This window comes from Falco peregrinus, chromosome 8 (assembly GCF_023634155.1).
Source record: "Falco peregrinus isolate bFalPer1 chromosome 8, bFalPer1.pri, whole genome shotgun sequence".
In the NCBI taxonomy this organism is placed as follows: Eukaryota; Metazoa; Chordata; class Aves; order Falconiformes; family Falconidae; genus Falco; species Falco peregrinus.
Genome location: NC_073728.1, coordinates 16,463,400 through 16,478,944, shown reverse-complemented (window position 1 = coordinate 16,478,944; position 15,545 = coordinate 16,463,400). Strand labels below are relative to the sequence as shown.

Sequence of the window (15,545 nt, the reverse complement as noted above, 5' to 3'; positions counted from 1 at the left end):
CTCAAGGTGACGTTGCATGTGCAGATGTGACTCCCGTCAAATGTTTTAAGGAAACGACAAGTCAGGCAAAAGCAGCCAAACAGCTGAAGGCCGGCAGCGTGAGGTGGGGTGCAAGGGAAGCCTGCCGTGCAAACAGGGCCGGTGGAAACGCCGCTGCCTGCCGCCACGGGCGGTGAATGGTAGCCCTCTGCAAGGATCCTAAATCCTACCCATTTCTTCTGGTACTTGTTAATACATTACCTGATGAGCATTAAATAATGCAAATTATTAAATAAATTTATTCCTTCCAACTTAATTAAGTAGCGGATTGACAAAACCCTCCATACCAGCCCTGAAAATCAGACCGGCAACATGTAACGATGCTGCAGAACTGCCGGTTGCTTTATTTCTTGCTCTGGGAACCTGTGATCCACATTAAATGTGCTACAGGAAAAGACTTGGGTATCCTTCCCTAGTACATATCCTGTGCTCCATGCATGACAAATTCCACAGTTCAAGAAGCCTAAACTTGATCTTGCTAGGTTTACGAAGTTACTTCACTAAATTTCTTAAGCACACTGGTCAGCAAATTAACAGCAGACAGCTTAAAAACAGAGACCCTTTCCCACACAGCCCTGTTTAAACAGTGGAAATCTTTGCCAGGTGATTGCAGATATCAATTACTCAGGTTTCAAGTTGAACAAGTTTGTGGAAGTAAAAAACAAGCAAGGGCTATTAACTGCCAAGACAACACTTCATGCTTAAGAAGGTCCTGAGCTGCAAATCAGTGGGGAATGGGGAAATACATTGAGAAAGAGCACAGTGAAATGAAATATGAGAAAGCACAAATGAAATAAGGAAGAGAAAGCACAACACAAATTCTGTAAATACCAAGTAGGCTTTTTCCTGATCATCTACATCTCATGATAATACATTTGCTTTTGTGTTTTCTTAGGCCATCACAGAGGGGCAACATTATGATCATGTCTCATAAGCCCATTCCTATTGTTTACTAGGTAATCAGTTAATAACATAAGAAGAACATTCCCAAGCAGGGGGTGGCTCATTCCATTCAGAACTACAGCCTGCCAGCCTGCCCAATCTACAAAATCCAATAGCCTCTCACTGACTTGTTAGCCATCACAATACATGGGCTACCGTCAGCAATCCTGTAGAAGATGTGCCCTGTATCCATTGGAAGGACATCAGGATTTAATAAGTCATGTTGGGATTTCTTAGCTGTTAGAATTTCTCCAAATATTCTAAGTGAAACCATTAACACTGATGAAAGAACAGATAGCAAGATCCTTGCTATAGATACGCCATAAACACTGCAGATAGAACCCCAGATAGGCTCTTGAGAGGTATCACGTCTAGTTTTTCACCATTTTGTACAGTGGAATGCTGGAACAGTGGAAGCTGATAGCTTCTTTTACAAGCAATTAGATCCATCAGAAAACCCAGTGAACAGTCTCTCCCTCCCTTGTTAGCAAGTCTTCTATGTTTCCAACTAGTCATTCAGCAATGAAACTCAATGCTTAGAAGTATAAAAGGATCATTTAGCTTGAAACTGATAACCCGACCTGAAGGTGCACGTTTAATCTCTTCTCTGTGGTGGATTTTGTTTTTTTCCCTTTTAATTTCTCTCAGCTCAGCAGCATTGTTTCCAAGCAACAGGAGAAAGCTGCAGTCCTGCAATAAGCCGTAGCCTAATTTCCCTGACACACAAACTGAGTGGCAGAGGCAAGAAAGGAACAGCAACATCAAGAGGGATTTCCTCCTGAAGTCAGAGAGGCTCCAAACCCAGATCCCTATTCCAAGAGGCCTATTCCAAGAGCTGACACAGGTAGTGCATGATTTCTTCTATACATGTATGAGAGAGAGAACAGGGGGACAATATCCAGAAACACAGAGAGCTTACTAGGTATGTCATTACTTTGAGTCTTATGGGCCAGAGGGGTGAAGCATACACTTTGATAATACAATAACTTGGTGGGCCAGGTGCTGGCTTCTCTCTTTGTTTGTCCCGTCAGGCCAGTTGATACTTTATCTCATCCAGCCTGTCTTCTTCCCAGTCCATCCCCTCCTTGTACCACATATATCTGATTAATACACACACCATGCGGAGTGCAAGCCACGTGCTAAGAAACTGGGAAGCAGCAGCAGGCCAATAGATTGCATTATATGAGAGAATATACATCACTGTGATGAGGATGCAAGCAACCCTGCAAGCTGACAGCCAAGATAGGTGGTCATCTTAAATGGATTCATTCTGTCCATTTCCCATTACCAACTCCTTACCCTCACTTTCAGGACTGTGCTTGTTGTCTTCTCTTTCTTGACTAGGTTTTTCTCAGCTTCTGTTGTAATCCTACCTGGGAAATGGTTTTGGCCAGATTTTTGTAAGGGGTCTCCAAGTGTCCCATACTCTTTATCTGTGATTCAGATTCGCTCACAGACAGAGATACTTGACAGGATGCACTTTTCTCTTTCCCAGATCCCATTGAGCTTATGTTACAGTGACAGCTAGAGAATGGAAAGAAAACACCTCAAGAAAGAGATTAGAAAACTCCTGTAAGTAGTAACTGACCACAATCGCGTTCATTGCATTTGAGATGGACTTGTTTTCATTGCAAAGGGTTGTACAACCTCGCTGGATGACAACTGTAAAACCTCAGTCTTCTCTTGCTGTAAAGTATGCACAGATTTCCTTTGAGATGCTTCTAAATTTCTTATATGCAGTCTGCTGTGTGAGACCTAACTGCATATGTGACAGTAGAGATGTCACAAGCCCAGAACTTGCTCTGTGTCAGTGGGAGTGACCAGGGAGGTGCAGAGTTCCTCTCTTGCCATGCAGCCACTGCAGCTGCTGTCTGTAAGTGGTCTCCTAGTTCATGCAGCAGTGTCTCATGCTCTTTGATGCAGGAGTGCCCAGCAGACAACTCCTAGGGGTTGTAAGCAGTGTCTCCTCTATTCCATGCAAGTCTTGTGCCCATCTTCCCTAGGACTGCTTGCATGGATCAGTAGTGCTTAGTCTGAGGAAAGACTGCAGAATCAGGTCTCCCCTGAATGAGAAGAACAAGCACCAGTGAAGCACCTCTTTCAGTCTCTTGGCTGTACAGTGAAATCCTTCTGCGAGTCCCCAGACTTTAAATACTTGATTCATATTTGTACTTCTTCCTAAATTTTGGAGCCATTGGGGAACACAGCAGTGTGGTTTGAGGGAAGCTAAGATTAGCAGCGATGCAGAAAACTAGCAGCTTTCCTACTTAGGAAGTGTCTGTGAGAAATCCGGCAGGAGATTCATAGCCCTGAATCATAGCAAATTTGTCCCTGGTCTTGCACTAGCTTTAGAGTCATTTGTTGCATTTCTTGTGCATTGGATTGCTTATAACCAGTTGTAATTTGGAGTTATTTTCTTGCTTTGAGGGGAGATTATGTTGGCATCAGACTATGAGAAAATGAATTTGATCCGAGAGGACAAAGGCAGTCCACCTTTCTAGATGACATGGTAATCACCAGACTTCTTACTTCCTATCCTCTTTAACTGCCAGGCGACTGAGAACTGAAGGATGGCTGTTTGGTACAGCTAAATAACCTGTTCCTACAATGATCAATAGAAGCCCATTACTGAAATGACTATCTGAAGAGATTGGCTGCAAATAGCATTCCAGTGTAACATATCCAAGATAATTCAAGTTTTTGCTGATTTTTCAGCAAAACAAGGCTCATCCACAGAGAACATTTGATAAAGTGCAAGTCAACTAACCCAAGGAAATTCTTCACAAACTAAAGCTGTCTGCTTTAAAACATTGTTCAGCTAAGCTGAGAAAGTCTTCCTGGGTGTGTTTAAAATCTGTGTTTAAAACCCCTCAAACTTCAGCAAATGTCTTACAACTGATGAGGTACCCAGTGTAGTTGAGACAATACCAGGTTCCGGCTCATGTTTCTGTGTATTTCTCTGGTCTTTCTGTCATCCCTCAGTCAAGCAATTACAGCAAAACAAAACACATAAGGTTCTTCTGTCTTTCCAGGTCCATTACAACTTAGCCTTCAGTGTTGCTTTGCTGTGGCTAAGTGACTTGGATGCTCAGACTACACTGACAAGAGAAAAAAGGTGAGTATTGCAAGGCCTTACTATTGCAGTGGGTTACACCAGTGTGAAAATGGAGTAAAAGCAGCAGTGAATCAAGCCCAGAAATACTTTTTGCATTCGTAACACCAGACTAATGATCTTCTTGTTCAAAACACTGTACAGGAATTTTGCAGCTCGCAACCGATACATGTATCCCAACCGAATTGAGAGGGAAGCTATGATACTATCTTCATATGCTGGAATATTAATGGTAAGAGGGCAGGAAAAATAGCAATGCCTTTTACTGTATGGCACCTGTCTAGATACAATCCCTGTACACTGGATGTCTTTGTCCATTGAAAGCACAGTACACAAACAGTGTAAATATAACAAATCTGTCTCATTTCTATCAGGTAGCCATGAAGTTGTACTCAGCCTTAGAAAACAAAACAGGCAGTTTCAGTAGGTGGTCCTGTGCATGTGTGTAGGTTACTTATCTTGTCTCACCCAAGTGCAAAACAGTGAGCAAGTCTCAGGACCGGATCTCAATAGATTTGTACTAGCAGCATGAAACAATACTATGAGTTCATGTGAAAGCTATTTCAGAGATCAAAGGAAGGGGATATGAATGGGATTTCATACATTCACTTTAAAGAATACTGCTTCTGAGAGGTGAACATCTCTCTTCACCTGTCTTCACAGAACAGCATTCCTATTGAAGAGATCTTTAAGATATACAGCATGAGGCCCTCAGCAACACACTGGCAGAGCTCTGCAAATGTGAGTCACTTGTTGGGGTTTCAGCATCTTTAATAGGGGTCTAAGGGAAGATCTCTTACCTGCAATGGCCTGTTCCAGCATGTCATGCATTGGGCTGGCATTCTCAGAGTGCGATCCACATGTGGATTTGTTTCTCTTCTCACTCAGAGTAAACACTACTGAACTATTCCCTTCTCACATCTGCCATTACAGCTTAGAGCCTTGTGGGTGGCCTTTCAGCATCATAATGACATGTAAAGCCTCCTTATGCAGTTGTAGTTATCCATGGGTTACTTCATTCCTGCTGCTAGTCTTGAAGGTGTGTGTCAAAACTGCAGAGTACAGCACATTTCTTAATTGCTTGCAGATTGTATTGTGTGTGGGTCTATTATTTAGCTACTGTTTATTCCAGCTATTCCACACTAATAAGGGAAGAGGCTTCATTCTATGGAAAGCAATCACTACTGCTAGACCAGCAGTGGTTGAGGACATGTGGATGATAGCTGGCAACATCCTACAATAAACTCCAGCATCTCCTTGTTACAGCAGAATATAAACATTCAAGTAGCATTTGAGACCACAAGCTAGGCATGACGGTGTGAATCTTATCTGAAGTTAGTGCTTTTCTTTGAGATTGTCATCCGGCTGCCAAAGATGTACTTTGTCTGTGCCCAGCCTTCTTCCCCAATTAACTCAGGTTTCAAACCGGAAATCATCAGAAGACAATACATAACCTTTGCTAGCTCCTGGCCTCTGGTGCTGCCTTGTACTCCTTGGCCTCACTGAGGAGCTTTTGCTTTGCTGGGCAGTATACCCCTGCAAGCAGTTGTATAAATAAGTAAAACTGTCCTTGCACAGCCCACCTCTTCACTACAGTTTTTCTGCCCTCCTCTTTTGTGTGGACTCTGCAGATCCTTCATGGTCTCCTTGACCCATTCTTACTGCCTTGTACATGGATAAATCTTCTAGCTAAGGAAGTGTGCTGTAGGTCTGACATAAGGCATTTGTCAGAGGAACCAAAAATGTGACATTTGGCCAGAGACCTTTAACCCTGCAAGACAGAGACTTCCTTCCATGCCTCCATGTTTTTTGATAAACTACTGTATGCTGCTTAGCAGAGTGTGCCAGCACTGCAGGTCTTAATCTGGGGTCGTGTTTGGGCAGGTTCATACAATCAGTTCTGTGTTTACAGAAGGCAGCTCTCAGCAGGGCACTGACTCTTGCACAGTGCTAAGACCATTTTTACTTGCAGTGCATTGCAGTCCTGTGGAAGGTGGACACAGATTAAACAGAACAAACCAGCAACTCTGTGACTGCAAGGTTATCTGTGTTACCTATGCACCGCCAGGGAAAAGAAGCTATAGAGTCTAGAAGTACCCTTGTGCCAAATCATACAATAGTAACAGAAAACTTGCACAAGGTTTTACAATTCAGTTATTGCAGAGATAAGAGGTAATGTTACCTTGGCTTGCAGATTAGACTGTCTGACTTTGGGCAGATCATTTAATCTTTGTCCTTGTCAATCTATGCCACAGTCTGGGTCATTATTTGCAGTTAAAAAGCCTCCAGAAAGAAGGAGGTTATGTTTGCTTGGGCACTGTGCTCTGACAACATGGCCTGCTGTCAGCCCATACACCAGAGTTGTTTGGGTCTAGTCAACTCTCAAGACAGGCAGCAGAGTGTGTAACTCCTGCTTACCTTCATCTGAGATTGCCAAGAGCGTATTTACATAAGCAAAGGAATCTGATAGTGTTTAAGATCTTCCAGACAAGTCACATCGCTGCTCTTTGGGAATGAAACCATCTATCTAAGACCATCAGCTCTTATGGAGCTTATAACACCTGAGCAGTTTTAGACATCAGGACAACTTCTGCATTGGCAGTTCAAACACCTTTCTATTTGTATTGGGCATAAATTGCAGGGTTTACAGCTTTCGTGCAAGTTCATACATGGGTTCTGTGTTAGGCATAAATGTCAGAGTTCAGACACCAAGGGCTATTGTGGTGACCAATATGGGAGGAGGCTGTGAACTGCCCTGTGCCAGTTGGCTCAGAAACCCATATAAGCAGCCAGGCATGAGCCAGACCTTCAGCCAGAGGAGCACATAGAACCTCTACTCAAATACATTTAAGAAAGAGCAGCAGCTACTAGGGAAGGAGACATGAGGACACATCTAAGGAGGTAGGCACGGTGGCTATTAAGAGGGACATGCTTTTAGAAGGAGGCATCCCGTCCATGCCATGTCCTGCAGGGCAAAAAGCACAAAGGAGAAGAAAGAAGTCAGAGAAATGCCAGACAGAAATCATTCACATGAGCCCAACCTCCTTTTCTAGCCATCACCTCACAGAAGGAATTGGGACAGACTGAATGTAACCATGAAAAACAAGGGAAATTGGGACTAGGCAGGGGAGGAAAGGTGCGTACTGTATTTAATCTTGATACATTACACCACCACTGGGATCAGAAACCTCGAGCAGCATAAGGGCTACTTCTAAAATCCCTACTCCATCTTTATAGTCTAAAAGTCACCGGTTGGATGCTAGAAGATTTGGATGATGGGTTTAGAGGTTTATTAAGGCTTTTTATTGGCGTGCCTCTTTATGGCTTAAATGCCTGGCTGACCACAGATGGTTCCTTTCTGATTTGCACACTGGTGTGGGACTTTGCCAACCCAAGCAAACAAAGTGCTAGGGCAGGGAAAGCAAAGGCACATAAAAGCTCCTTGTGTTCAATAGCTGACCTTCAGGGAGATGATTTTGTTCTTCAAAAGGCAAAAGCGGCTTGTTTGGCTCTGTTGTGCTGTTCCTCTGTTGAACCTCTGCCAAAAATTATCCCCAGGCTACCAGGAAAAGAAACTGTGTGTTTGGTCCATGCAAAACTGGATGCAGATGACACATATAACTGATCAACCAGATGGATTTAAAAAAAAAAAAAAAAAAAGCCTTCAGTAGACAAAAAGGAGATATTTAATCCAGCCTTCTTGGCCTGCAGAGGTTTCACCAATTAAAATTGTTTAATCCTACTCTGCCCTGACAGCAATACCTACATTTAGCCGCCGTCTTCAAATGGTATCCCATTCCCAAACATCTTAAAAGGCTTTCATCACTGCTAGCCTCACACACCTTGCAGAATCTACCCCACACTTTTGGACATCATCTGCCCTTCAGGTCTGAGAGTGTCCACCAAAGAAGTACCAGTTCAGTGGTATCAGTGATTCCAAGCTTTGGCCATAGCAATGATAAGCTATTGGCCCCTTCTCCCACCAGTCTACTGCCTAGACTGGTGTGCCATGAGCAATAAAGTGGGAAGAATCTCCCATTATATAAAGGCATAATGCATTTGGATCCTATAATAGCTGTGCCTTCTAAAAATATGTTGCATTTTAAACTCAAGTAATTTTTCCTTTTTGCCCCATTAGTAATGGCAAACTAGCTCCAGCCTCCTTTTTTTTGAACAGAGCAAAAAGGTGAACTATTCACCTCCTCCTCTGCCTTACAGTGTGCGAGGCAGAGTCAAGAAAGGGGCAGTTTACCTACTCGTAGCCACACTAAGATGTAACCCAGCTCCTGAGCCTTTGGCATAGCACTTTACAGGGCAGCATTCCCACCAGTGTGCTCTAATTATCTCTGATGTGGAGTGGGGAAGGAGGCTATGCAAATCTGAGGAGATACAGTGTACTTCACAAGAGCCTTGCTCCAGGTCAAGTTTCTCTAGCAGCCTACCTTCATAGAAGTGTAATTTCCCTTAAAAAAATTGAGGAGGTATTATAATCTTTAATTTATGACTCAAGTCACAAGAAAGTATTCTGTATGGCCCAGCTATTTAATGAAAGAGCATTTGTGCTGGAATATATAGATTTTATTTTCAGTAACACAGACTTTATTGATGTTTCCCAAACAACCTTTAAAAGTTGCTGTGGAACTGTAATTAGACTATAATAGATGATTCACATGTAATTCACAGTGTTTTCTGGTGCTCTGATTTTATTTTTTTTTTTACCGTCCATGCTTAGCTATACTATTAATGACCTACTGCCACCTGGTGTCCAGAAGGGGCTAGCGCTCACTCCAGTTCACAGTTCATGCATCAGGGCAGCCTTGGCCATAACCACTCTGTTTAATTTTCCCATGTCAAGAACTAGAAATGCCACTATGTGTCACGTAGGGACATTTCACAACGTGTTAGGAGAGGTCTTCCTTTCTGCTGCTGGGATAAGTCAGTGGATCAGCTCTCCCTCCTTTTACCGTGAACATTACACTGTATTTTTTACTATCATGCTTCTTATGGGCAGGAATCCTTTTCTCTAGGAATTTCCAACCCAGAATATTTTTAGAAATCTCCATTTTGAGTTCATACCATACACTGCAGAGGAGTGATGTTTTCTTGGAAGTTTTCCAGCTACTCATGCTGGTTTGTTTGTTGTTCTTGGGTTTTTGGTTTGGTTTGGTTTTTCTGGGGGGTAGTGTTTTTTTTTTTATTTATATTTTTGATTTATATTCTGATGTTATGCAAGCAGAGACAAAGAAAGAACAGAAAAAGTCTCTCTGTTTGTCTCATGTTACTGTGCACTTGCCTAGCTAGATCCTGTCTCTAGTGAACTCAAGGGTACTTCCTTGATGGTCATGAGGTAGCAAAGTTACAAAATTTTCTGAAGAGGAAGATAAGACATTGTTATCAGGATCTCCAGTTTCTGTTTCAGCCAACAACGTTACTTAATTTTAATCATGGGCCTAAGATCATTCCCACTCTATGAGAAAGGAACGGAAATGCTTTGCTGAATCTGGAAACTAAAGGTAATTTATTTTGCAAAGCCCTAATCAGTTTAAGAGGTTAAATCTACTGTTTTCATTAACAGTAACTCTTGGAGCACAGCTTATACCTCCCTAAGAGTTCTAGATTCAAAAGCTGGAATCTAGCCCATCTCAAAATTCAGTTTCTGTGGATCTCAGACTTTGTTATGTTCTCCCTCATCTCCCATCAAAGTAAAATGGTGGAGATTCCTGTTATCCCCCATTGCTTCTGAAGCCTTAGCTTAGATCTCCTTGAAAACTGAGTACTAGCTTTACCAAGATACATAGATACTTAGGGAGCCTAAGTCACATCCTAGTGGGATTTAGAATCCAGAAGATTTCTGATTCATGAGAAGGGAGATCCTAGCCTGAGGTGGACATTAACTGTTGCTATCCTGACTGCTGCTTTTAAGAGTTCTGTACACCATTGTCCAGACATTTCAGGAGCTGCCAAGTGAACAGCTGAGCAGCTGCAGGCTGCATGCCAGGATGTTATGGCAGACCACAGTCCCCAAGCCGCACCAGTACATACAGGGCTATAAAATGCAGTAGTTCATCTGCTGTGTGGGGAATTGAAATATCTGGGCAGCAGGGATGGGAACTTCAAGAAGCTGGGTGGGCCAAGCAGCCAGGACAAAAACTGCCAGCAAAGCTGTGCTCATTTATCCATCAGGACCTCTGAAGCAGTTACTTTACTTTCTGCTGACCGCAAAAGAGTATGTCCATTTGGCTTGGCACATGGTTTCTGCAGACATACTAATCTATGAGTTGTTGTCCTTCCAGGAGCACTGGATTCAGCCTTTCAAGATCTCCCTGCACCCATTTGCCATGCTGACTGCCCCTGAAGCTGCAGAGTACACCTGGAAGCAAAGTGAGCACATTTCACCCTAACTCACCCAAGGCCAGGACAGGGGAACATGGGGCATCAGCTGTTGGCTCAGCAAAGCCACCAAGTTGCAGCCTGCTGAGCTCCAACAGCTGCACATGGAAAGGATAGCGTAAAGTTTGGTCTGTGCCTATTCTCTTGCAGGGGGGGAGGCATAGGCATTTTCTTGTGGTAGCCTAGAAATAGCATCTCGCTCAGGCTCCTGAAGTTCATGACAGTTGCAAAAGCAGCATTTTCCTCAAATTGAGGTAAACAACAAGACCACATTTCTAGCAGAATCACCCTTCATTCTGACAATCATTTGTTCTTAAGCTTGGACTAATACCATGACTTTTGCAAAGGTCAGTTATGCTGCTGGCTTGTGAAGGAGCCATCCCCTCCTTCCCTGCTTCTTCTCCAAGTGCAGCAAAAATGAGAATAACTTCAGGAGCATCAGAGAATTTGAAGCTGGGATCCCTTACCTCCAACCATGTATTGCAACTGATGCTATGCAGCAGGTCTGTAAATCAGCCTGGTGGTACTCCATAAGCCCAAGATGATGCGAGGCTCTTTCTCCCTCCCAAGGCATCAAGTACCAGACAGCCACAGCATATCAAAAGACCAACACTTGTTCAGCAAGGAGAGCTAAAAAGGACAGCAAGCAACTGGATTCACTGACCAGAGGAAAGCAACAGGTTGACAAAGTAGGTCTGAAGAACGCACACAAGCCGGTAAAACTGTTTTTGCAACTACCACTGAATGTCACAGCTGCAGTGGCACCTCAGACCACCCACAGCCCACAAAGCCCTTCTTGTCTGCCCTTCTCAGCACGCTTTAGTGTGAGATGTTTCATGGTAGCACTGATTTATACCATAGTGTCAATCCTAAACTGGACTTTCATGGAAACTCTATCATATCTTGGCAGGAGGTGTCACTCATGAGCTGGAAAGTCAGCTCTAGTGATCCTCAACATACACATGGAAGGCATTCTTCTGGCTACTGTCCCTGCAAAATACATTCACTACTGTCACTTTTAGGTTAAAAAAATCCAGTTGAAGACTATTGTTTAAAAAAAACTAACAAAAACCTGACTCCATAAAGAACCCAGTAATGTTAGATTAGCCTAGCATGTACGTGAATTATGCTCTGCTTTTCTATTTGTCCATGATTTGCCAAAGCCTATTGTTTGCTGCAGCTCCACTGAGCAGGAGAGCTAAGAAAACATTCCAGCAGCAGGGCTGGATCTGTCCAAATAAAGGGGCTCCCCCACATCCCCGAGTTCAATGTGCATCACATGTCACACAGCAGGAGGGAATCTGATCTGCCATGCAGTCCCCATCTCTCCTGATGGATTCAGCCCTGCATGCTGTGCTTGTGCTTATTAACATTTGCATCCTGCAGGGAGCTACAGAAGCAAAATAAAGAATCTCTCCAGAGGAGCCTGGAACAGATTCAAAAGCAAGGAATGCAAAGGAAGCAAAGGTGTAACAAAGACCTAGACTTCATGTACCTCACTTAGCTGTAGGTGAGCTGGTATCTTCTACCTTAGCTTTGGTAATACATTTGTGACTTGTGTTTTGGGGTTTGTGTTTGGGGGTGGTTTTTTGCTTGTTTATTTTTAAATCTTAGCAGTCATTCCTTCCTTCCCACCCCTCATACCTTGTATCCAAGACTGACATTCCCTCCTCTTCCCTTAGCTACCTCTCTCCCACTTCTCTGCCAGTGTGTTGGGAGCTTACATTTTCCCAGTGCATCCCCATTGCTTCTCAACACACCATGCAGAGCCAAAGAGAAGATGCAGCACTTCAGAAGCAGGGAGTACACATTTCCCCTTGTCCACAGTGCTGTGCAACTCCCACACATGATCCAGAGTGGGGCAGGAATGAGCTTCCCTTCATGTAACATGAGGGTTGTGCCTTTCAGGATGATGGCATTTTCTTCAGCTCTCCCCTTTAACCATCTTGCTGTCTTATTTCCATAAAGCACTCAGCTAAAGAAAAAGCCTCTACCTGCCGTGCCAGTGTAGCACTGAAGCCTACCTGTCTTCCATTCCCCATGTATGGGTCTCTAACTGTTTGCCTGCATTATGTCCATGCTGTGCTGCCCAAGAACACTCCCTATTTCCCAGATCCTTGTACTAACTCTGCCTTGAGATAAGAGTTGGGTGCACATGGTTCTCCTTCCACAGCCCTCTTCCTCTGGCTGGAAGCCTGGGCACACAACATGGGGTGTTTCTATAGGACTGTTTCTACTTAATTCCATAGAAGTTTCAAGGCTCAATGGGGTAGTAGAAGTGTTCACTACTGACAGGTGTGTTTTACACTAACTGCAGGGTAGGGAGACTCTATTAGAGCTTTTTGCGTATAAAAATGATAGAAATTAAGATTCCCAGCTACTTCTAGCCAGGGGCTAGACGTCCATCCAATGTATGGTCGCATATTGTAGCCTGTGCCTCGGAAATGGTCCTGTACTATAACACAAAATATCTGCTGAAGGGCAAACCAATAAATATTTGTGAAGCAAACACATTTTTCTTCTTCTGCCTGCTGATTCTCAGTCACTGAGCCTACTTACAGAGATGCCAAAAGATAGCACTACACAAGAAACCCTGGGAATGGTTAAATTTAATCAGGCATTTAAAGGGTCTTTTCAAAGTCTTCACTTAAAGCTTGCTTTCAGCTCACCAGGTTCACAGCTTTGCTTTTTTTTTTTTTAAACATAATTTATCACAAATTTCCTGTTAAAAATCAGTCTAAAATAAAATGTAGTTGAGTTGCTGTAAACATGTCCTTTCAATTCTTAGCTGTCCATGGGGAAAAACCTAACCGCAGTGTGCTACACTCAGAAATTACAGATTAACTGGTGAGTCTTTGTGCTGATATTGGTGGGGCTTCTCAGCCACACCGTGCATTTTCCTACTTGCCTTTCAAGCTATGTGAGCCACAATTCAAGGCCTAAGGGATTCAGATGAGAAGGCTAGAGGGGACTTAAGATCAACAGCAACATCAGCCTCCCTTACTCTGTAGCCATGAATTTCTGCAGCATCGGCTGTTTTGGCCTGGTTAGCTCACTCTGCCGGCAACATGATTGCTGGAAGGCACTAATCCCATTTAGCAGTTCCTACCAGCCTCTCCTCCGTGGCCTGTCTTCACTGCTGGGACAGGTCTGCCCTGTCACATTCCGCACAGGCTTATTTCTGGAGCTCAGAGCATCCATCAGCATCTAAACAGAGGCTTCTGTTCTTGCAAACAAATTCAGTAGAGCAGTAGGCAGCAGCCAGTGCCAGGACCTAAGCAAATTTCATTCCAATTCAAACAGCATCAGTCTGACCCCTTGAAAGCCAAAGCAGAGAGAAATTGTACTTTGAAATGAGGTCATTACAAGAGGGGAGGAGGGGATATTGCTGCTGAGCGCATTAGTAGGAGAACAATGGTGAGGGGGTGGTTAAGATTAAACAGCTAGAGAGAGAGAGAGATTAACACCTCATGACTGATTTTTGTTCGCTGACCTGCAATAAAATAACCAGTAAGACCCTAACAAATAGATGATTAGCTGTGTTATTCCAGTGTTGTCTTTGCTATTAGAGTACTGCCATGGTCTTTACATTGGCTAATACTTCCTGGATTTATAGATAAGTCTGGTAGAATTAAGAGGAGTAAGCAACAGAAATCTCGCTATGCTAATAAGCATAAAAAGTGTTTAATTTTCAGAGTGCAAGTACCTGCCCCTTTGCTACTCCCTTCCCTGTTGGCTGGCTGGTGCCTGTCTGCACACAAAAGTCAAGCCCAGCAGACCAGGCAGTTTGCTGTTACATTTTCAGATAACAAAAATCAGGGAACTGAAAGGTGCTTGTAGATATGTGCACAGTGGGACTGGCGAATGACAGCCTTCTGTCACCCTGACCAAAATTTCCTCTTTTCCTGAGCTATACTGTCTCCTGAATAAATAAAAAAAGCCTTTGCTGTGACCAGACCAATGAGCCAGGACAACTTCAAACTCTTTTCTCAGCTACGCAAGAAGCAATGGACATAGTTCAAAACTCAGATGAGATTCAGAGTCACAAATTTGTTCTACAGGACCCAGAAGAGACCTCTGATCATCTGTGCACACTTAGCACCAGTTGTTACATGCATGCAGTTGGTGCCTACCACTGCACTGCAATACTATCCGCAGTGGGAAAGTTCTTTCTAAGGGTCTGTTCTTTCTAAGTACCTGAAATTATGGTACAGAGGCCTTGTCCAGCAAGTGCGGAACTGAACAGGGCATCATCCACTTTCCCTTCGGCAATTTAAAAGCTGCCCATTGCATCCCAGAGACTGACTCCAGTAGCAGAACTCATGGTGGCAACTTGGTGCTACAATTCACAGCCCAGATTCTGACACTGAAATCAGGTGGTTTCAGATAACACTCTTGGCTGTGAACAACCCAGCAGCTGAGGCACAGGCATACTGCCTGCAGGACCAAAGCTGCTAACTTAAGTTGCCCCACACAAGCTTGTAAGTCAGTCTTGAGACCATAGCCAGAGTTACTAGAGCACTGCCCATGCAAGCAAACCCCAATTTCCCCCTCATTTCTGCTACAGTAATCCTGACTTCTGACTTGTCACTACTGATTCTCTAGCTATTCCTGAAAATTCTCACTCATTTTGGTGAAGAGCTTTTTCCTAGTCGAATGTCAGGTGGAAACATCTAGCATCCATCTTGGAATGGCAAAATACCCATTTTGCGTGAGAGATTCGTTGATCTGTAGGACAAAAATGTAACAAATCTGTTCTGGAAAGAATCAATTTTGTCAGGGTGGAATCTAACGTATTAAGTGCATAGGACTATACATCTTCAAGAGGCAGCCAGAAGCAAGAACAAATACCAGAGCCAAAGCAATGAGAAATTCAGTTTTAATCAGTCTCTCTAAAACAATGTAAAGGATGCTGGCTCCATGAGGGGAGTCATGGTGGAAGATCCAGCATCTCTGCTGCACTTTCGGTACCTAAGAATAGTTAGAGACGCTCAAAACAGGAACTCACCTGGACTGGCTCCAAAAAGGAGTTCACTTGCAGCAAAGCAGAGTCAGAGACAAC

General features: G+C 43.5%; 1 protein-coding gene across 2 annotated transcripts; it reads left to right on the top strand.

Moving 5' to 3' along the window:
- Window positions 1-1,633: 1,633 nt before the first annotated feature.
- C8H2orf80 (chromosome 8 C2orf80 homolog) lies at window positions 1,634-14,147 on the top strand. 2 transcript variants are annotated; one of them, XM_005237061.3, is made up of 9 exons: window positions 1,634-1,825; window positions 2,477-2,553; window positions 3,409-3,490; window positions 4,014-4,096; window positions 4,238-4,325; window positions 4,757-4,834; window positions 10,387-10,474; window positions 11,054-11,172; window positions 11,870-14,145. In XM_005237061.3, exons 3-9 carry the CDS (start codon window positions 3,488-3,490, stop codon window positions 11,888-11,890), a joined length of 480 nt encoding a protein of 159 aa, XP_005237118.3. In that variant the 5' UTR covers window positions 1,634-1,825; window positions 2,477-2,553; window positions 3,409-3,487; the 3' UTR covers window positions 11,891-14,145. The 2 variants fall into 2 exon arrangements, with proteins under 2 accessions (XP_005237118.3, XP_055669161.1); XM_055813186.1 differs by having other exon boundaries at window positions 11,054-14,147.
- The last annotated feature ends 1,398 nt before the right edge of the window (window positions 14,148-15,545 follow it).

Bases quoted from the DNA above. Each gene is read 5' to 3' on its own strand.
- C8H2orf80 (XM_055813186.1), top strand. The intron at 4,097-4,237 runs GTGAGTATTGCA...AACACTGTACAG, and splicing joins ACACTGACAAGAGAAAAAAG to GAATTTTGCAGCTCGCAACC. The intron at 4,835-10,386 runs GTGAGTCACTTG...TTGTCCTTCCAG, and splicing joins ACTGGCAGAGCTCTGCAAAT to GAGCACTGGATTCAGCCTTT.